The following is a 21,690-nucleotide window of genomic DNA, read 5'->3' as shown; positions in this document are numbered from 1 at the left end:
ATTGAGACAATCATTAGATGGGTTCAATACTGCATGTGCTTAAAGAATTAAATATTAAGTCCAAATATAAATTTTATAAAAATAAGCTTTCTAATGTGCATTCTTTATAACATATGAATTTTGAAATTATATAATTCGAATATGATATTCTTTTAAAAAACTAATTATTTTATCAAATTATTATATATATATATATAATATTTAAAAAATTAATTATAGATTTAGCGTGCGGTTTGATTTTTGACGAATTTTTTAAGTTCTAAATTAAAACTAAATCAACAGTGCAATATGATTTTACTCTAAATTTAAAATTGTGATTTAAAAAATAAATTATAAAAAAAATAAAGGTTTTAAAATTTATTGATCACCCACTCAACTCAAAATTAGAACCACAAAACCCACACCCACTACACAATAGTTATTAGTTATTATGAATAAATGTGATGTCCTCTTTTTAAGTTTTCAATCGTTTTCAAGCATTTAAAGCTTTCTTCACTTTTTCTTCATTTCTTGAATTTATGGCTAAACAACAAAACATTTGGTAAAATTAGTGTTAGATTGATTGGGTGTCAGTCAATAATCAGTAGTGTGACTCAACATTTTCTGTCCCCCGAAACTGTGGCATAATAATGCATTATTATTATTATTATTTTTCCGAATGCCTATATTTAATATTCACAATGTTTGTTTTCGTTTAAAAATAAATTTCTTAATTAATCAAACTGCACTGTATTTGTTGATATCATTAAACTTATTGAATCAAAATTCGTATTTACTCTAAATTGACGTATTATTGACTTATTACAGATTAAATAAACCTTATTTTAATCAAACTATCCTTATATATATTAGTCATAGTTCAGATTCCTGAAAAGTTATTGAATTATACTAAAATTACTAATTTGCCTAAAGCCACTAATCCCATTAGTTTACTTTTATATAATTGGTTATTAATGTTGCACGTCGTTCATAAGATTTTTTTATTTTTTTTAATTTTATTGATCTCCTCATTGGTCCTAAAGTCCAAGAGGATCTTTAGGTGGTATCCTTTGGGAGATCTTACAAACTATTTTATTTTGCATGAGATCAATATGGAGCACTAGTTCATATTGATCGGTCCATGATGTCTTAATCTATTAATTTAAATTAAGATTGAGATATTATGATTTGGGATTCGGGATTATGAATTCTCTAAAACGTATGAGTATTTATCTCATTTATATGAGTTATTATAATTTATCTATAGTTATATTAATATACTAATTAAGTCAAGAATTATCTAATTTATTGTTTACTATTTTTAATATATTAATGTATTGATTAAATCGATGTAATGCTGATCCGTCTTGAACAAGGCTTGATATTTATTTGGAATTAGTTAACACTTCACATCAAAATGTTGATGTAATAGAAAATTCAATTTCATCAAATCTTATGATACAAATTTGATTTGCAATGGTGAGTCATTGTTTGAAGTAGTCAACTGAGTTTTATATTTGGCACGAGGGAACTTGTCATGGATCCCACTTTATTTAAATTTTAAATTAAATGATAGAACAGGAATTCAAACTCTTAATTAAAAACAGTTTAGTAGTTGGGAAGTGAGATTTTTCTGCATGAAAATCGAGGTTTGTAGAAAAGTAGGACATATCGGGGATATAATTAACAAAAGAATCCTTATAGAAATTAAAGTTAATATTTATATTATAAACTGCTTAACGTCAAAAATAATGCTCTATTTTATTCAACGTAATTTATTCATAGTGTATAGTTTGTGTCATGTTGAATGTACAGAATTAATCGCATTTTTGGACGTTCCAAAAAAATAAATAAATAAAAGCATTCAACCAAGAATGTCGGAATTATGAAATAATCATACAAGTTGGTATAAAAAAATTCTGACCCAGATCGGGTTTGACAGGATCTGATCCAATTATATGATAAATGTAATATACTTGTCGTATGATTAGCTTTATGATTGATCTGATTCGGCCGTACTTGATTTGTATACAATGCAGAAAAGGGAACAGTTTCAAGATCATAACATGATCTGCGTGAATATATATTGACAGGCAAATCTTGATCATACCTGTAAAATCTTGCATTTAAAGAGTTGGGAAATAGCTAAAGGGAAGCAGAAAGAATGTATGAAGCAAGGGTCAGGGTCCATCATCACCATCTCCAATCAAGTTACAGATATCAGAACACTCTGACAAACTGTACAACAAAATTGGGACGGAATTGTTGACTACAATATAATCCAAAACATAACCAAATTTAGATTTCAGTGAACTGTCAATTAGGAAAAAGGAAAGGGATTTACCAATATTTACGGCTCCGAAACCCATCCTTGAAGACAACTAGAGGCCTGTAGGTAAGGAAAACGATACGAATTACTACTGAAAACAAGGTAATAACCAGGAAACTGATGTGCATTTAGCATGGCTCGTTTCAGATAAACAATGAAAGCCATTTCAGGAAGAAGTTTTAGCTCAGCAGATGACATGAGTGTAATACCATGATAGAGGAGTTGATCCCCTAACTTCAGAGAAAGATAAGAAGCAAAATCAATCAGTATCTGTGGAGTTGATCTCCTAGTATGATGAAACTGAGCAACCATCTACCAGATTAGATTTTCTATTCCAAACCCTGTTGCATCTTTTTATTTTATTTAACATATACATATCACGTGTATAAAATCTTTCCTAAATAAAATAAATGAGGATAATCTTTATACATGTGGTGTGGCATGTATATATTAATTGGAATAGAAGATGCAACAGGGCTGCGAATAGAAAATACAATCTGGTCTTCTACGGCCGAGAAAACAAATATTCATCAGCCGCTAACACAGGTGTGAAGCACGATACTAGAATGCAAGAGCCAAGAATAAAATCAAGCATAGACTCGACGGTGTCCTTGCAAGCATAGCTTGCCATAGTCCATTCGGTTCAAATATAATAATCTTTTATTAGTTTGAATGGCTATCCACGATGAAAGTCGAAACTGTAACCTCGCACGCAAGGCTAAATTTCTTCCCCTTTAATGGTTAACTTAGGGTTGGTGAAGGTAAAAAGCAGCCTGACAAACATTAAGCAGCATGAATATTGATCAATATGCCAACAACCTCCCTAAGCCTTACTAATAGGAGCATTAGTTTTGGGCATTGGCATCCCTCGCATTCCTCTGCCACGTAAACCATTCTTGCTGTCTGCAATGAGACATTAGCAATAAATTGCCACAGTACCTCCCTTTCTAAATGCAGATGCACCATGGATATCAGAATAAAACCATCTCTACAGATTTTTCGATGCTACTCAAGGAATAATACCCACATTCAAAGATCCTTAACAGAATGTACGTTAATAGCATCGAAGAATAGGGGGCGAATGTTGCATGTTTTAGGATGTGAATAAGTATTATGAATACGGGAAATTCTAGCCCAAATGCAGCATACATATATATATATATATATATATATATATATAACAACCTCTCACTTCTGTAATGATTGTTAAATAAAAATATGAGTACTAATCTTGGAGAATATCATATTCTCCATTACCTTCTCATACTGAAAGGGCCGTCGCCGGGAGAACCGAAGCCACCCTGCATGCAAGTGGCTGTGCATTTACTGGTACATCCCTCAGCTTTTCTCGATTTGGGCCGCTGGATTTTGTACCTTTTCTTGCAGTCCTGCTGTCCGGGAGCGCACACACTCGATAACGACTGCGGTATGTTTGAGAGAGTCTCCTCCGGCTCTTGTGGGGCTGCCACCTCAATAATGCGAGGGGCCCCGGCTGCCGCTAGCACAGCAGCGAATTTCGGGCCTGCAGTAAGTCGAGTGGAAGAAAGAGTAACAGCCCTTTTTGTCAGCAATTGAGTTTGGGCATCGTTGAGGCATATCGTCGAGCAGGGTGTGGGAGTTGTTCCATGGAATAGCAGCATCCTCTGTTTCAGTTGTTCCGGTTAACTGTTTTATCCTAAAGTTTTGTTTGCTTCAATTTCAGCCCCACATTTTTGGCAAAATATTTGTTAGAAAGTACTCTTCTAACATTCAATTTCATTTACTCATAACATTTTCTTTTAATGAATTAACTCTTGCAATAATTTTCTATTAATGCCTATGTAACATTAATTTATTTTATTATTTGTAACTTTCTTTTTAATTTATAACGAGCTCCTATGAGGTTTGGTATAAATTACAAATATTTTTTTTATTTGAAAAATTATAAATGTTTCTCTTATTTCTTATGAAATTATATGATCCTTGAATGAAGATTTGAAATTATCAACTTTGTTATTACTGTAAGGTAAATTAAAAAATTTTAAAAAAAATTATCCACTTAGTCCATAGAAATAAGTAAAAAAATTATAATTCACACAAAAAAATAAATGCAAGTCTAACGGATTGAGCTACTGTCTAAACAACTAGAGATATTTATAATTATGCTAAACTTTAAGGGGCTCATTGCAATTTATCTTTTATTTTATCTTCAAATATCTAAATTAAAAAATATTATAAAACTTTCAATTATGCACACATCTAATGAACTTCAACTGCTGGTATTATTCTATTGTTAATTTCAAAATTAAATTTGAGTAAATTTCACTTTACCCCCTCAAGTGATGCTTGTTGTAACTTTATCCCTCAAATTTTGAAAAATAATTTATTGTTCCCTTTTTTGGTAGCACACTTATGATTATCAAAAACGAAATTCCTTCATCATCGGGAGCACAATGCATCCAATAGTATGGTGCTTAAACAAATCCTATCACACGAACCAATTGAGTACTTACAGTCAAATCTGGTATCCTTACCAGATTAGCTTGTAAGACATGTTGTAGTGACAGCAAGAGGTACCATGGCTGGAACCTGCCGAAACCTGCCTAACCAGTCGGAAAACAGTGTCTTATAAAGGAACGATCCACCTACATCACTGATGGTGACAAACAAGAAATTCGATGCTCGACTTTCTTTGTTTGTGACAGTGTGGAGAATCCTTTGAACTTGACTTGTGTAACAAAAAGTTTCTTGCATAATGTATAGGCTATCACAACAAGAACAGAGTTTGTTAACCATCCAATGTGTATATGCATCACAGGGGGCATATCTGATCGAATTAAAGCACAAAGATTTTATGCATTTCGGCTATACATAAAACATAGTAGCTTTTTCAACAAAATTTAGAGCAAACATATAGCAAATTGCATGAAGATTCAGCATATTTAGTCATTATAGCGGTTTCTAGTCACTTCCAGTAAATGCTACGAATTTCAGCAGAAACCTGAGGCTTACCACCAAATACTGTACCTTTCAGATAATCCAGAGCAATGTATTATGTATAGAATATTCAGGTACTTGCACAAAATTCCAGATTTGAACCTGGATTTACAGTAACTTCGAGTATTTTCAGTTAATATCAGCATATTACAGAAAAAGGAGAAAAAGGAGGAGGATAGAAAAGTGAAAAAACTAACTTGCATTTCCTTTAATCAACAGAAATACCACTGATCCACGCCTCCGTTTACCTTGCTAATAAACTATACTTTCTGGAGGAGTGATACCAGTTGAATTGTTGATGACACTTTATCGGTTAGGGAGTGTTAAGTTCCTGGCCTTCGTTACAGACCGAAATGCGCTGCCCTGCTAATTGCTGACTTAGCGACCATCACATAATATATGCATTTTTACAGCATAGAGTAAATATGCCAAATGAAAGTTACCAAGCAAGTTAGCTCTACAATTTATATTGAGAATTTTAAACACGAGATGAAAACATATCAAAAAAATTCAAGATGTGGACGATCACCTGCCAAGCTTGTAAGGTGGTGGCTGTGCTATCAACTGCAATAACCTCTATTTTATCGTTCATAAGGATTGCAGTTGATGTAGTTTCCGCTCCCAGGGGCTACAGACATGTCTTAATAAATCCAAGTATATTTCTCTATGAGTGCCAATGCTGAGTAACATCATTCTACATTTAACATATCAGATAAACGCCAGAAATTCCATTGGAAGTTATCCGAATGGCTCTTGTTAGAACTACTTTAACTCGAACGAAGCTTCAATTTTCTTACTCCATCATTTAGAGCTCCGCATGCATGATAACATTTGATAATCAATGTGGGGTTTAAGGTACTTGTCCTGAAATTGCCCCGCAACAATGACTAATTTCAATTCTCACTTCCTGTTCATAGCAGATATACATTGAGGAGCATTTGAGAGATAGCAATAATCATTACAAATATTATCATTATTGGTTCTGCCAGGCTATTTTATGTGTTATCCCTTCATACATACAGATTTATGGGGAATCCAGTTAAGGATATATCGATTATCTTGTTTCATATGAGTACCTACCACATTACAAAGCCTGCTCAGGGGTAACATTAAGAACATAAGAGGGACTAAAAGTACATACAAAGAGTAACGGTTATATGTTTAGGATTATGGAATTGGTAACAAAGCAAAATCTTTTATTTCTTACAGCATAAGTGCGAAAGAATAATGAATCTTCTCTATTGCATAAAGAAAGTGAAAATTGTAATGGCATCTAATCTTTATGATCAGATATTACGTCTAGATTGAAGCTCCATACATGTTGGCAAAAGTCAGACATAGCTTATGGTCTCTGATATCTCCCCAGCCTCCCCAACCCTTAAAGCCAGCTCTATAACCTTCTTGGCGCTTGTGTTGATATACTTTCCATACTGATTTAACATTGGGAACTCTATCAATGTCTTCCAATTCTAAACTCAGACCACCCTCATCGATACATGCCTCCTCCTCATCCTGACCTTGATGCAAACCACACTTGCCAAAGTGAACAGCACTTGTTCTAGGTGCTCGTAATGTGTAAACAGGTTCCCCAAATGAAGGATAAACTGTGGCCCACATTGTTATGTCCCAGTTGTAATCATCAAACAAACAAAATTGTCTAGCATTCCTATGTATCATTCTCCACACAGTACGATTAAACGCATATCCCACATTTCCTATCCTCTCCGCTACCAGAGCCTCCCACCCTTCTCCCTTTGATTTCACATCAGATGGTGCCAGGTTTGCAGCATAGCATTCTGGACATTTTTCAGGCTTCAGCTCCGTAAGTGACTGCAGGTTACGATATGCATTAGGATAGATGAAGTGGTCCTCTTCTATGAAGAGAATATGACCAGAGTGCTGCCTCGTCTCCTTCAACCCATCCCACACCGTATTCATCATCCACCACCAATGATGCTTCAACGACGCAATCTTTGGCGACCGGTTGTTCCCATACTGATCTCGAGTTCCTTCACATTTCACCTTAGTAGGATCATCTTTATCCTTGCAATCAAATGGTGAAATTCCAGGAAAGCTATTACTAAATATATGAGGGGAATAAGGTGCAAATATTTGTTTCACTTGGCAGAACTTGATGCTCTCTACAATCTTATTCATCCGTTCAAAGTAACCATCATGACTAACGATAAGTAGAGTTTCGTTTATTCCAGCTACAAGGGAAAGGCTATCCAAAGCCACTCGAAGGTACTGGGGCCGGTTATGAACATACAACACAATGACTATATGATCCTCTGCTAGATTGGGATACAAATCTAAGTTCCTTGGAGACATCCTATTACGTTTCTCTAACCAAACCGAAAGCTCATTCTGTTTGGGAAGCTTCAAGTTCTTGACATCAAAACTGTAGTTATAATGTCTAACTCCAGGCCTTTCACCAGTCTCACTTGAAATACTGGTAAGTGATTCTATGAGGGCATTTATACTCAGCAGTAACACCAATAAAACAACTCCCAACGCAACACTCAGAATTAAACGGCGTAAAGCCGCATCTTTTCCTCGGGCTTTCCTGTAAGAAGCCGCCATATGCTACTGATGCTACCACCAGTTAAATTCAAAGCGGAAAAAGATTGATTCTTTTCCCCCAACCTCTTGGACAAGAATAGGAAATGATGAACCAAATATAAGAAGTGAGCTTCAAGAACCTTAAAAAATGGATCTTTTCCCGAATGACGATAAGGCAATGAAGCAATACCAACAGCTGACTTCTTCTGAGAATCCGAGGAATTCAACAATGGGGTGATCAGTAGGGAAAACCCGTCAAGAGATCGGCTCCAAATTGTGAAATAGTGAAGAAAAAGAGATCAAAAGAGAGCCCCACAGTGCGGGACAAACTTGGGATTCCAAGAATTACAAGCAATACATCTAGATTTTGGAACTGAAACACGGCGTTCAGTGTTGTACAGATTGTGGCATCCGAATAATCGACTGTCAGTTGGAGAAAAACTCAAGATTCATAAGGGATGAGACAAAATTTTCGAATTTGGTAAAAAGACGCTTCTATTATAAATACAGTCTCCACCAAGAGATGCTCAAGAAATATCAAATGGTTGATATAAACCAAAAATTTGAAGTCCTAGCTAGAAAGACAATTATACATTTTTTAGTTTATTTCAAGCTTTATAATTATTTTGGGGTGGGTCAATATAGTATAAGTAGGCAAAATATATCTTGTCACGTCTTAGGCCTTGGGCTAACTAGCCTCTTGGTCGCAAGAATTAACTCCAAACTTGATCCCAAGGCCGGAAGCCATCAAATACGAGAATTGCCTCCAATCTCATCCAATGTATCTTAAAGTTCGACTATAAACAAGTTTTCAAAAAAAATATCTAATGATGTATTTGTAATTTTTAATTAAAATTTACACGATACTTATATAATTACCATATTGGTTATTGATCGACATAGGATGGAGTATCGTATATTTAATTTGAGTGTGAAAAGAAATTAATAAAAAAAATTGGTAGGCATGCATACAAGTTTTGAAAGGGATATATAACTAGTCTAGATTAATAAGTAATGATTACCATCACATGCATGCATGGTGGTGAATATTAGTTTAAGATTTGCATGGTTTACGTACTAAGTGCATGAGATATAAATATACGTACTAAGGATAGTTTGTAGCAGTGGAAATATATATATATATATATATATATATGTTAGAGAGAGAGAAAGAGAGAGAGGGAGAGATGTGTAATTGTGTAGATGGATATATGCATGGGATAAAGGTGAGGGGGGGCGCGTGAAATTCTTGTGTAGAAAAACATGTGAATATTGACTCGTGAACACTCACTACTACTTGAAGAATTATTGTGAGAGAGGTGATGCTCATGTTCATGTTCATGTTCATGTTCATGTTCATGTTCTCTCTAGTACTACAGTACTACTACTGGAGAGTGGAGACATACATATATTTTGTATTTCATTTTCACCACCACTGCAAACAGATAAAAAAGAAAAAAACTCCTCGGATTCTTACACTACACATCCGAATTCTTCTATCACTCAATTGTTGCACTCCTCCAAATTCATACTTGTCTCGTGCTTTCATGCCTGCATATATTTTGTGCTCCCTTATCGCCATATTTCCTCCCATATAAGACAAAACAACCCTATATATATATATGTATATATATATCCCCCAATCCCAATTAAATTCTAAATTCAAATCAAGAGAATGATTTCACTTGTTATGTGATTAGTTTGGTTCAATCTAATTTTCCACATATCTTTTATCATCCAAGAGATAGAGAGAGCAAATAAAACGTCAAGAAAGTACCGGACCATAAAAACATTCCTTATGTACCAATTAAGACCAAAAATTTCTAAATAATTTCTCTTTTCCAAATAAAAAAGAAGGAAAGAAAAGATGAGAAATGGGCAAAATTTAGAGTGTGAAATTAGAAATATTCCACTGGAAAATATAGAAACATGTGACTTCTTGCAACCAGAGTGCATATATCACTACTACATCATAGTAGCAGTAGTAGTAGTATAACTTAACGGTCACATGGAGGCTTCAAAAACTAATTTTGTCCAAACGTGAACACATTTAAACCAAACAAGACTCACACACACACACTCCTCTTATACATATCCCGCGCCATTCTTTACCATGACCCCTACAAAACTTCTACCCCCACCCTAGCAAACCTGATCCCCACATCTTTCCCTCATGGAAAACTGCAGGAGATCTCCCCTCAAGCCCTGGAAAAAAGGACCCGCTAGGGGCAAAGGCGGCCCCCAGAATGCCATGTGCGAGTACCGTGGCGTTCGCCAAAGAACGTGGGGCAAGTGGGTGGCTGAGATCAGAGAACCCAACAAGAGGACCAGACTCTGGCTCGGCTCCTTTGCCACTGCGGAAGAGGCTGCCATGGCCTACGACGAAGCAGCAAGAAGATTATACGGCCCAGAGGCTTACCTCAATCTGCCTCATCTCAGGTCCACATTCAACCCTTTGAACAAATCACACAAGTTCAAGTGGTTCCCCTCGAACAATGTGGTTTCCATGTTTCCCAGCACTGGGCTGCTGAATTTGAATGCTCAGCCTAGTGTGCGTGTGATTCACCAGAGGCTGCAAGAACTCAAGAAAACAGGGGTTCTTGGCCAGGATTCTTCGTCTAGCTCATCGTCTAGTGATCCCAAAACTGACATGCACAATGTCAGGGAGCAACCCCAACTAGAAATTCCTGAAGCTAATGAAAAAGAGAGCACTGAATTCTCATCTGAAAATAAAGTAATTACCTCTGAAGAGAAGCCGCAGCTTGATCTGAATGAATTCCTCCAGCAGATGGGGGTACTGAAAAGAGATGATAAGCCTTCTTCTAGTCATGATATGTCTAAAAGTTTCACGGAGATAGAATCATTATCATTCAAGGATGATGAAGATGGATTTGGCAACTTGGCAGAGAAAAACTTTAACTGGGACACATTGAGTGAAATAGCTGGGGCAGATATGACTCTAGGAGCAGAAGCCAGTACCTTCAATGCACATGACAGCAATGAAGAGCTGATATTTCCTCCATCCATCTGGAATTTTTAGAAGAGTAGGGAAATTTTTGTAATCACAGGGGTCAATACCATAGGAATATATCACCCTATAATATATACTAGTTAAGTCATCCTTTTTGATGTACTATAGTGTTAAACACTGAGCCAATAAACAAACAAGAATCATTACCTGGGAGCGAGGAATCTTAGCAGCTAAGTATTAGATTTATAACAACTTAAAGGGACTACGATAAAGATTGCAGAGAACCAAGACTAAACTGGACAGAATTTAAACAACCCTTCACTTTTTTTTTCCTTCTAGTTTCTGTTATTTGTTTGTTTTAAATCTAGTTTCCTGTCGACGACAGGAAAACACTTCATATTAAACAACAGCTTTACATGTCAAAAGGGAACTTCCAAATCCGCATTCATCTGGAGAAGAAAAACTTAAACTGATATATTCCCTCCTCCTGAGGTAACAATTCCACTTGTTTTCCCATGTTCACAAACTAAGAAAAAGACTTAACTGCAGCCATTGCTGGCTGGTTAGGTAAAACCAGCTATTATAAATAGAAGGTAAGATATAGCAATCCCTCTGAATTAATTTGAAGTACATAAATGATTATAGATGTTACAGTTACAAATGAATGTTATCTTCAGTAATAGAACATCTATTACATTTGCACCAAATATTAGGGACTGTCAAATCACAGTATCTACTCATGGCATGAGCATCCTCAAGAAGATCCTTCAGTTCACAGAATATGATCTTCTTGCAGGGAATTTTTCTGATTCATTCAGTACCATACTCTGAAGCGCTCAAATATTCACCATGTTCCTCAAAGTACTCAATTAAACGCTTCAAGAATTTATCGCCGCTGACAGTCTCAGTGTCACAAATAATGCAACATTGTCTCCTAGCTCGTGTCACTGCAACATTCATTCTCCTCCGATCACTTAAAAAGCCAACCTGAAAACAGACCACTCCCAACATTAGAACCTCTATCACAAGAGGAAGTTTCCTTATCATTTGGCAGTATTAGTACCTCTTTCTTTGAGTTTGACCGGACCATTGAAATGATAATTGCTTCCTTCTCGCGACCTTGGAAACCATCAACTGTAGATATTTCCATATCTTTTAGCTTGTCTTCTTTGCTTTTCAACATCTTGAGTTGCACCACCTGAAAGAGCATAGACATCTTGAATCGACATCCCCTTAAATCCTTAAGTAGACACAGTTTTACAATTTCTCCATACCTGTGCTGCGTAAGGTGTAATAATTCCTATGTTGGCAGCTTGAACTCCACTTTCCACTAGTCTCCTGGCATGTGCTATAGCGACAGCAGCTTCCCCCTCATTGAGGGTACTGTCTTCTTCATCCTTCTTCTCTTCCATGTCACAACTGGAGAGAGTCTTACAACATTAATAAAAGGGGACCAACTTACAGCAGAACAGCACAAGTAAGAATTTATCAAATGTTCATAAGCTTCTTGAACTCCTCAGCTATACATTTAGCTATAGGGCCAAATACATGCCAGAGCACATAATAAATGGGAATAAAATAGCATACCCAGCTATGTCTACGAGAAGAAGGGTTGGTTCCGCTGAAGATGACTTCTTGACATCTTCAAGCTCGTATAAAGTATGGGCAGCAACACTTGAATGGGCTTTAATCTGTTATGCAAGTTTCACAGTCAACAAGAAAGTGCATAATCCAGATGTCTGAATTAACTAAGTGTTTGGTGACAGTCTTTCAGGAGCATAAAAATAATATTTACTAGGTCTTCAGCAAGGATCTTGGCAGAATTCATGGATCTCAGAAGAAATTCTCTTGAAAGTAAGAAGTGACCATCGAACAGCTCTGGAAGCCCATCCACAAAGATTACTTACTTGTGGGTGTCGATCTTAGAATTAAAATTAGTTCTTCTTAGAGTTCCAAAGACCATTTGCTCCACAAAGAACTCATGTTCGGATCAACTAAAATTAAGAACAGAGAGAAAGAGAGAGTGCACTTAGCTGCAATAGGAACAATACGAGTGCAATTTCTATCATCAACCTATTTCAGTGACAAGCTAGTCGTAAATTTAGGCATAAGGAAGACTCAAGCTAGCCTAGGTGCATACACCCTACAACATAGACAAGGAAAAGATAGAAATCAATTACAAAGAAGAAGAGGAAGAAGAAGATAATAGGTTAACAAATCTGGGCACCTTGCCATCATAGAGCTCTTCGGATGACCAGTTCATTATAAGTTCATGCATGCGGTACTGAACTGTGAGCATAGATGTGACATCATCTCCATATAAATCTGTGAGGCGTTCAAAGAGGGTTCTTCCTAATCCTTTCTTCTCAGCTTCAACACTTTGAATAGTTGGGGGAAGCTGGAGATGGTCACCTGCCAATATACATCTTGGACCCTAGTAAAGCAAAATCAGATATTTCACTGGTGGTCTCAGAGGAAAAAATGTTTTGATGACATACAGGAAGTTAAAACTTGTGTATTCAGCTTACAGCCTCTTTCATTTCATCCCAATTATGAATAAGAAAGAAAAAGAAAGATGCAATTTCTCTGCCGGCAAATTGCTTACTAGACATGAACAGTTAAGATGTCCTTTCCACTATTTTTGTCATGGTTAGTCTCGCTATATGACACATGGGTTGCCAGCTCTCAGGCTGCAACCAGGGCTTATTCAAAACTAATGTCATAGAAATCTCAGGGTGTCAAAGCGATTCTTGCTGAGAGAATACTGGATCTTCTAGAGTTACTTCAATAAGAAATTAAGAATGCTGAACGGCTAATCTCATTAATGAGAATTGCATTAGCTATATATGGTAGACACTCCCATCTCCTCTCACCCGACAACCAGAAAAGAAGAGAAATGAAAAATATAGTCAAACTTTCTTTACCCTTGAAATATACGGGGTCCTTCCTTCATGAAGTCACCACAGATTAACTTGACTGTTCTTAGAGGTGTATTGCCAAAAGATATCTTAGTATAACCCCCACCCCAAAAACAAAAAAAATAACAATTTGGCCAGTACAATTCAGGACCTCCAGTTCTATAATTACCTTCAGCAGAGCAATCCAGCATGCTATTTCTAATGCCTGGGCAGCTTCATCAATAATAACCAAATCGAATGAAAATCCATCCAACTTCTTGGAAAGCGCACCGGTCAAGGTTGTTAATACCACATCTGCATTCTTAATCACATCGGTCACTGCCAGCTGCTGCCTTTTCCGCTCTTCTTTGGATAGAGTCTTCAGCTCCCTTCTAATATCTCTCTTAGTATTTTTATCTTTGGCTTTTAAAAGCTTGCCATTCAAAGCCTGCAGAAATTCATCAGAAATATGAAAAAGCACCATGAAATTGTGTTCAATAATATAAAATATTACTTGGGTTTTATATTGGGTGAAGATGAAATGTGTCAAAATTTAGACTCACCAAACAGAGTAGTTCTGCACATAAATGGGAATGACGCTAAAGCATGAGTGTTCAGTATAAAGTCTTTCATTTCCGATCGACCAATATAACCAACCAAAAAGTTCCCAATATTACATTGCTTGCAAACAAATTGTTCCAACAATAAATTTCCCAAAAACACTGTAGGCAGCTGAAAGTTTATTACAAAAGAGTAAGTAGAAGTTCATCAGAGGGTATGTTACTATGGAAAGTGCTCCGACCAGGGTTACAATTTATATAACCAGCTTCACAAATTTTAGGAAAATAATTTGAGCTCTCAGACTTTATGGACTCACCTTCATTTTCCTTATTCTCTTTTGATCATTTTACTGAAATTGATTCAACAAAATACTAAATAAAGCTTAAACAAGCTTTGGTAAATGTTAAACTGATCTTCATGGGGGTGCAAAACTTAAATCGAACATCATATGCGTCTACTGGAAATTAGTATATACTTTAAGCGGAAGTATTCCTGATAATAAAAAAATTTAAGCCCCAATGATTTCTGAATGTAGGGGTAGTATATGTCAAAAATGTTTCTATATTCAGAGGTAGTATTAAAAAGGGGCAACTTGAAGTGAGAAATGTTTTTTCTGACAATAAATATAGAGGAAAAAAAATGCTTAAAATTGTCATATCAACACTTTCCACAACAGCTGAAAGTCTACTCTCCAGGTCAAAGCAATAAATGGTACCAATACCATTAACCTGATGTCTTGTACGTCAATTTTAGAACTTTCAAGAGAATTTTGGTTACTTGAGGAAAGAGCCTGTATGTGCAGTCGGACTTTGAACAAAGACAGGGAATATAAGTGAACAAAAATTATGGTAACATGACATGCCAGAGAGAGTTAATATTCCATTCCCAGGGGTTGCCACTTTATTCTTTGATTCTTTTCATTTCTGAATTAGCTCTCATCTCAAAATAATATTGAATCTGCAGTTAATTGAAAGTCCAATTACCATTATGACCTTGTCTTCAGCCACAAGGATAATATTTTTATATGGCCCTTATATAAAGCATATCAACAAATTAATACAACAGTTGGAAATAAAATCTAGATCAATGCGAGGCTCTGTCAATAGGGCAAGATGATTTTAGAAGTTGTTTGTATCATGTACCTTCATCTCCTTGCGAATGTCATTTGCAAGCGCACTATTATCTCCACGTAGAACCTGCAGGAAACTAAAGTAATTGTAACTGGGAATCTTCAACTCAATAAAATGAAGGAATGTCATGAATTTATGAACAACCATTGATGAAACTTGAGTGACATTAGCCAAAATGTCTAAGTGAAGTACTAATTACTATTATAGACTTGTACTAAAGAGAAAGATTTGAAACATGTGTGGATACAGGACCAAATACATCTGAGAAAAGATCATGTGGAGAAAGGAAGCAGTAGCAATGGTCAGAACAAATGAATATAAACAATCAGCTGAACTTTAAGGATGCCACCTCCATATCATGGTTTCAAGTAGAGAAAAAGGAAGAAAACAGCGAAAAATGAGTGAAAGAGGAACAAGAAAGATAACTACAAACAGCATCTTGAATCAAGGCATCACCTAAATCTGATCAAGTTGTAATAATATGCATAAATGCAAGATGAAAGAATAATACTCCGGAACCCAGTTTTAACTGCGAAGCAGTAGAGAACATTACCTGTGCATCCAAAGCACTCTCCAATACTTGAGGAAGTAAGCGCGCAGGATGCCCCACTCTTACCAACTTGACTCTGTTACAGTCCAAGAGAGAGTAAGTAACTTTGACAAATAGGACCTTCACTGAGAACAGGAATGCAGCTTGATTATTCTATGCACAAAGCCAGCTCATAAAGCCAATGGATAATCCTAAGTACCTAACAGTAATTTCAAAATGATGTGCTGAAACATAGTGAGCGATCAGAGAAATCATCACTAGTATCTCACGACAATATAGAAGAGAAGGCAACATTATTTCAAGGAAGATGTATGATGTCATAAAATTTCATGGGAACTGATCAATGAAATTATTACTAGAAAAAGAAAACTTCACAAGGTCAATTCAAAACCTAGCTTTAAAGAGTACGTAACTTCTCAGAAGTACTAAATATGATAATAAAACAGAACGAACGCTCATACACAAAATAGTTGGATCTATTAACATGCAATAGAGTTGTCACATTGAACAAGAAATTTTCTTTTCTTCAAGCGCAAGATATAATGCAACATATCATGTTAGTATTTTAGTAAAATATTATGATGAGCACAGACAAAGCGGAAGCAAGGAGAACTTGAAAACTATGACAGAATTTTCAAACTCATAGAAAAAACTCCAACCTTTACAGTGTTTTTTTTCCCAGTGGTTATTTTTTAGGTATCAGTTAAACATGTAACTAGGGAATTATCTGTACCTATGAGGTACAAGTCTCTCCACAATGTTATCAACTGCAATATTGGAAGCAGCGCAAGCAAGAATTTTTGTTCCCCGCTTGACTTCTTGTAAGATAATTTCAACCACTGTTGTAGTCTTCCCAGTTCCTGGCGGCCCATGGAGCAAAAAGAGGTCCTTGGACGACAGAGCCTTGGATATAGCATCTTTCTTAAATATCAAGGTAAATGATTTAGTTTGGAAAGGATCATAAATGTAGTGCAGCAAAGAAACATGAAAATGAGAGAAGTGACCCTAATCTATTAATGTAGATAATTTCATTGGTGAGAGTAATATAACTAGCAAGTAATAATATCAACACAAAATAAATCATATAGATAATCAAGGTAAAGCAGACCATGTTTCAAAGACAAATCATTACTGCACACTAGATGCTAATTTTAAAGACTTGACCGGAAAGAGATGTATTCCAAGAAAAAGTTGATGCTATACCTAGTTAGAATTACAAGACAGCATCCAGTCCCAGAAAATTTATCAGACAAGAAACCAAAAATTGAGAACAGGATTGGTAAATATACTGCTTCTGGTCAAAATTTCTCTAACTGTACTTGCCTATGGCTTTTTAAATTTCTTACATTTATAAGAAAAAAGCAGAAATACTAAGAACTTTCACCTCATACAATATATTGTATATAATCATGTGACATACAAGGTTCCAGCAGCTAAGGTCTTATCATGTCCATATAATAAAGCACGCTTCAGATTGACAGAAGAAGCACACAGATGCGATCTGCTCTAGAGGAAGACGTTATAGAATTTATTTGGGAGACCTGTGAATTATCAAGGTTCGAGTTTACGGGAGTGAACTTGATATCCTTCTTGGACACTGTCGGTGGCCTCTCCCCAAATAACACAGGAACCAGATCGGCAGCAGGACCCTTCTGCACGCTTTTACTTAGCTGAATCAATGTTTCCTTCATCCGACGATATGTTACCTACAAATTAATCACAATTCAGAAATGTTTTGCCATGGTCCAAATATTGAAGGTTGTTTTCTTGGATTTAATAGTACCTGGATGGGAATTCATTATCCTGATGTTAAATAAATACTTCCTTCATTTAAACCCCATAGCATGTGAGATTCAATGTGAGATCTTTTATCAAGAATATCACCATATATCCAAGATCTTATAAATCCTTGAAAAAAGTCCATCAAGCTATAACACTTTCAGAATATTTGGAGTCTATTTTGGGCTCCTGGTAACTAGGTCGTTAATTCTTAGAAAGGAGATTCAGAAAGCTCAAGTTACTCTGGATTGAATTGCAAAAGCAAAAGTAACCAGGATACTCCAGGCTTTATGGCTAATATAGATTAAGAAGCTAGAAAGAGAGTTGACCATGTCTAGAATCAAAATTCGACTATCCTCATAGAGTTTTTGGGACAGGGTTTTCCTATATATCCCCTAGACCATAAGGAAACAACAACTCTCTATATATACCTTTGTAGTAGAAATGCTTTTTCCATGCATAATATGACATACTTCTCTTGTGACCATCTCAACAAGACCAGTCAAACAGTTCAATTTGGTAAGAAGCAAAATAATGTAATTCTGCATTTCAAAAACTTTACCTATCCTCTTAGTAGTAGCAAAAACCAAATCATAATAATCTAATCAAACAGACAATGTACCTCATTTGCCACTTTTTCAAGGCGTAAAGGACTATTCAAACCCTCTTCTGGTATATCATCAAAAGCAACAGTAATAGACGAGTCCTGCTCATTGAAAATGTAATTACATTCAATTATAAGAACGTGCTACATAATTTTAGTTAAAACAAACTTTAAAGTACCTTTATTCTGTAAACAACACCCTGCCCGAGAGGAGGAGAGCCCAAATCAGATTTGTTTGGTTTCAAAACCACAACATCATGATTTCCAAACTGGAAAGCATAAAAAATGTGAGCCATTAAGCATTAAAGAGGAGGGAGCGAATATTAAAGATTTCAAAGACAAGGACGTTATTCACAATGCTGCCACTGGACGGTACTTCTGCAAGTCTTAAATTGAGTCTTCCACACACCTTAGGAGTTCAGTGTTTCTTGTATATGATCTCAGGAATGGGTATAAAGAGCTTGTAACGAGAACAAAAACAGCATTCCTTACACGAATAGTAAACTTGCATATGTATTGAGTGAGCTAGAGAAACAATAAGAGAAGGACGTCATTTCATCTTGGCTGAGTAGTATAGAACTCTCAACTGCAAATACCAGAAAGACCCCTTAACCCGACTCCAAAAATCACTAGATTGCCAAATACCATACTGCAATAACATCTCAAAGCCCATTCCGAACTAGTTCAATGTGCTTGAAAAAACTTAAATGAGGGCATTACTATCAGCGAAATTATTAAGAAAAAGAAACAAACAAGCCCACTTGTCTCTCACCGATAGTAACATAAGTTACCAGCATATACTACAGAAATGCATAATTCTAAGGGAAGTAACGCACTACATGGATGGTTTACCTTGTGAGGAGGGAGGACATCCCCTTTATTAGACTGAAACTCAAGAAGACTTTTGCCCATTAATCCTGTCTACAAAATACAGATTTAGAAGGCCATACAAACAATAATATGCAAGAACACATCTGAAATTTATATCACCTGAGCATCCACACACTTCAAATTAAGAATAGTGGACCCCTTTTTTTGTGCACTGTCCAAACTCCTAGTCGCCCCCGAATTCATTGAGAGTGATATCTCTGCTTCCTGAAACAACCACATCACACACATTTTACATTTATCCTATTAAGAGGATCAAAAGAGTAAATCTTCCAACCAATTATGATAAATTTCAACTTATCGGAATAATTCAATTTTCATACTTTCCCTTATTTTTAAGTAATTGAGGAACAAAAGGTTATAGCAATGTGTGAACACATAATATGCAAGATATTCAGTACATAATTAGAAGTCCAATTTGTAGATTAAAACAAACAGTTAACAAACAAATCGGAGCTTACATTAACCATTTCATTTTCAGAAGATTGGCGAAAGTGATACACACACATACATATATATATACACACACACATCTAGAGAGAGTATGAGTTTAATACTTTTTCCATGTCAATAAGAGGGGCCATTCTGGAGACAAACTGTTCGAGGGTAATTTTATCATTTGAAATTTTGTTGTTGTTGCCGCAGTTGCTGATTTCCAACTTCCCACTCTTTTCCTGTGTGTGTGTTGCGGAGCGACTTGAAATAAAGACGGCGTCTTTATACGAGGACGGCAGCCTGAAGTCGCGTTTAAACATCCGTAGATTTAAGATTCACAAATTACGACTTTCAAACTATATTCTTTGCCTTTTTCTCCTCTAATTTAAGTAATAGAGTCAATAAAAACGCGACTATGATACTTAATTTATATCTATACTGTATAAAAAGGAAAAAAATAATTCTTATAAATAATGGTTATAACACCGTAATACCAATTTTAGTATTATATGAATAATACCCTTTAGTGTAATAGAGTCAATAAAAACGCGAGTATGATACTTAATTTATATCTATACTGTATAAAAAGAAAAAAAAAATTCTTACAAATGATGGTTATGACACTGTAATACCAGTTTTATTATTATATGAATAATACTCTTTTTTTAATTTTCTTTTTTTTATTATTATATGAATAATACTCTTTAGTTGATTTTCTTTTTTTTTTCTTTATTGCTATCTTTCTTTCTTTTCTTTTTTTTTTTTTAGAAATATGATGATGTATTGATTTATATATTTTTTATTTATAATATATTTTAAAATATAAAATATTATTATTATATGCACACAGGGACAGCGTGCCATGACGGCTAGTTATATAAACAAATACTAGTGAAACACTAATAACATGAGGTTGGTTGAAAACCCCAAGAAGGGTGGTACAAACTGAATATAGATGGAGCGTCCAAAGGAAATACAGACATTTCCCACGCTGGGGCATTCTCAGAGATCACCTCAATCAAAGTCATCTTTGCCTTTCAAGAACCTCTTGAAATTATCTCTAACACCCAGGTTGAACTTCGAGCCATCCAAAAAAGATTGAAACTATGCATTGAAAAGGATGTCCATAATATTTGGATTGAAACTGATGAAATGACTATCATCAAGCTCATCTCCATACCACCACAAGGGGCTTGGAATCACCATAACATCCTTCAAAACATCCGAAATCTTCTGAGTCAAATTGAATAAAAAATCTCTTATATTTTTAGAGAAGGCAACTAAGTGGCGGATTTTCTAGCTAATCAAGCATGCATATCTCAACAACTTATCATCCTTTCCAAGGAACATCTCACAAGTACATTCGACTTAAAATTATTGGTGATCCCCCTTAATTGGCTTGACTCATACCTATTGTCATAAGTTTCTCGTGAAGTTGGATGATTTTTTTACTGCCTCTTTTTGTTGTTTCTGCGACTGTGTCGCTATTGCTATTTCCTGCTGCATATTATCCTGTTGCATACTGTCTGTAGTTGTTTTCGACTGCATACATTTTGCCTGCAACTGCATATCTTCTGTTTGTTGGTCATGTATGGCTGCATTTTTGGAGCACTCTTGTCCACTTTTTGTCTTGTGAGCATGCTTGGGCCATGCCCACTTTTATACATACATATTTATTGCTTCGATGCTAATCTCTTGGCTTAGTTTGTCCCATTATTTTGTTGAGAGTACTGTGGTTTCTTATGAAGAACGTATAGTAAGCTCCCCTCTCTTTTTGGCTTACTTTCATTTCATTGTTGGAGGTGCCCTCCATACTTTGCATAGCTTGATTTGTAGGTGTTAGTTGAAATCGATGATTCGAGTGTAGTGGCAAAAACTTTTTGACACAATGGATTGTCGTCTCCAACTACTTCTGCCAACCTTGTGCTTCGCGTCTCACTTTTGTAAGGAAGTAGTACTTCTCATTTATGCTTTTGTCAATTGTTGTAAGGGAGTAGTAATCCATATTGATGCATTTGGTGAATATTTT

At 35.7% G+C, this 21,690-nt stretch overlaps 4 protein-coding genes across 4 annotated transcripts; 1 reads left to right on the top strand and 3 right to left on the bottom strand.

Moving 5' to 3' along the window:
* Positions 1,862 to 3,948, bottom strand: LOC105159786. The gene is made up of 3 exons (XM_011076972.1): positions 3,566 to 3,948; positions 2,324 to 2,368; positions 1,862 to 2,217 (listed from the first exon to the last, which is right to left on the bottom strand). Exons 1-3 carry the CDS (start codon positions 3,946 to 3,948, stop codon positions 2,160 to 2,162), a joined length of 486 nt encoding a protein of 161 aa, XP_011075274.1. The 3' UTR covers positions 1,862 to 2,159.
* LOC105159785 (alpha-1,6-mannosyl-glycoprotein 2-beta-N-acetylglucosaminyltransferase-like) lies at positions 6,346 to 8,355 on the bottom strand. The gene has a single exon (XM_011076971.2). It carries the CDS (start codon positions 7,865 to 7,867, stop codon positions 6,584 to 6,586), a length of 1,284 nt encoding a protein of 427 aa, XP_011075273.1. The 5' UTR covers positions 7,868 to 8,355; the 3' UTR covers positions 6,346 to 6,583.
* On the top strand, positions 10,005 to 10,984 carry LOC105159734 (dehydration-responsive element-binding protein 2F). The gene has a single exon (XM_011076911.2). It carries the CDS (start codon positions 10,020 to 10,022, stop codon positions 10,884 to 10,886), a length of 867 nt encoding a protein of 288 aa, XP_011075213.1. The 5' UTR covers positions 10,005 to 10,019; the 3' UTR covers positions 10,887 to 10,984.
* On the bottom strand, positions 11,419 to 19,981 carry LOC105159733 (DNA-binding protein SMUBP-2). The gene is made up of 15 exons (XM_011076910.2): positions 19,784 to 19,981; positions 19,329 to 19,433; positions 19,191 to 19,259; positions 18,518 to 18,607; positions 18,357 to 18,440; positions 17,497 to 17,661; positions 16,689 to 16,876; positions 15,959 to 16,031; positions 15,418 to 15,471; positions 13,905 to 14,162; positions 13,045 to 13,251; positions 12,405 to 12,508; positions 12,092 to 12,236; positions 11,881 to 12,015; positions 11,419 to 11,804 (listed from the first exon to the last, which is right to left on the bottom strand). The coding sequence occupies exons 1-15, from the start codon at positions 19,979 to 19,981 to the stop codon at positions 11,628 to 11,630; spliced, it is 2,052 nt and encodes a 683-aa protein (XP_011075212.2). The 3' UTR covers positions 11,419 to 11,627.

This window comes from Sesamum indicum, linkage group LG4 (genome assembly GCF_000512975.1).
Source record: "Sesamum indicum cultivar Zhongzhi No. 13 linkage group LG4, S_indicum_v1.0, whole genome shotgun sequence".
In the NCBI taxonomy this organism is placed as follows: domain Eukaryota; kingdom Viridiplantae; phylum Streptophyta; class Magnoliopsida; order Lamiales; family Pedaliaceae; genus Sesamum; species Sesamum indicum.
Note: the sequence above shows the minus strand (reverse complement) of the source record. Positions and strands in the feature narration are given on the sequence as shown.

What these genes read in the sequence shown, in the direction of transcription:
- LOC105159786 (XM_011076972.1), bottom strand. Translation starts at nt 3,948, where the DNA reads ATGCTGCTATTCCATGGAACAACTCCCACACCCTGCTCGACGATATGC. An exon ending in GGCCCTTTCAGTATGAGAAG is followed by an intron (nt 2,369 to 3,565) that starts GTAATGGAGAAT and finishes CCTTACCTACAG; the next exon opens with GCCTCTAGTTGTCTTCAAGG. An exon ending in TTTCGGAGCCGTAAATATTG is followed by an intron (nt 2,218 to 2,323) that starts GTAAATCCCTTT and finishes TTTGTTGTACAG; the next exon opens with TTTGTCAGAGTGTTCTGATA.
- LOC105159785 (XM_011076971.2), bottom strand. Translation starts at nt 7,867, where the DNA reads ATGGCGGCTTCTTACAGGAAAGCCCGAGGAAAAGATGCGGCTTTACGC.
- LOC105159734 (XM_011076911.2), top strand. Translation starts at nt 10,020, where the DNA reads ATGGAAAACTGCAGGAGATCTCCCCTCAAGCCCTGGAAAAAAGGACCC.
- LOC105159733 (XM_011076910.2), bottom strand. Translation starts at nt 19,981, where the DNA reads ATGTTTAAACGCGACTTCAGGCTGCCGTCCTCGTATAAAGACGCCGTC. An exon ending in GTGTTGTTTACAGAATAAAG is followed by an intron (nt 18,441 to 18,517) that starts GTACTTTAAAGT and finishes TTCAATGAGCAG; the next exon opens with GACTCGTCTATTACTGTTGC. An exon ending in GCTGGATTGCTCTGCTGAAG is followed by an intron (nt 13,252 to 13,904) that starts GTAATTATAGAA and finishes TTGCTTTACTAG; the next exon opens with GGTCCAAGATGTATATTGGC.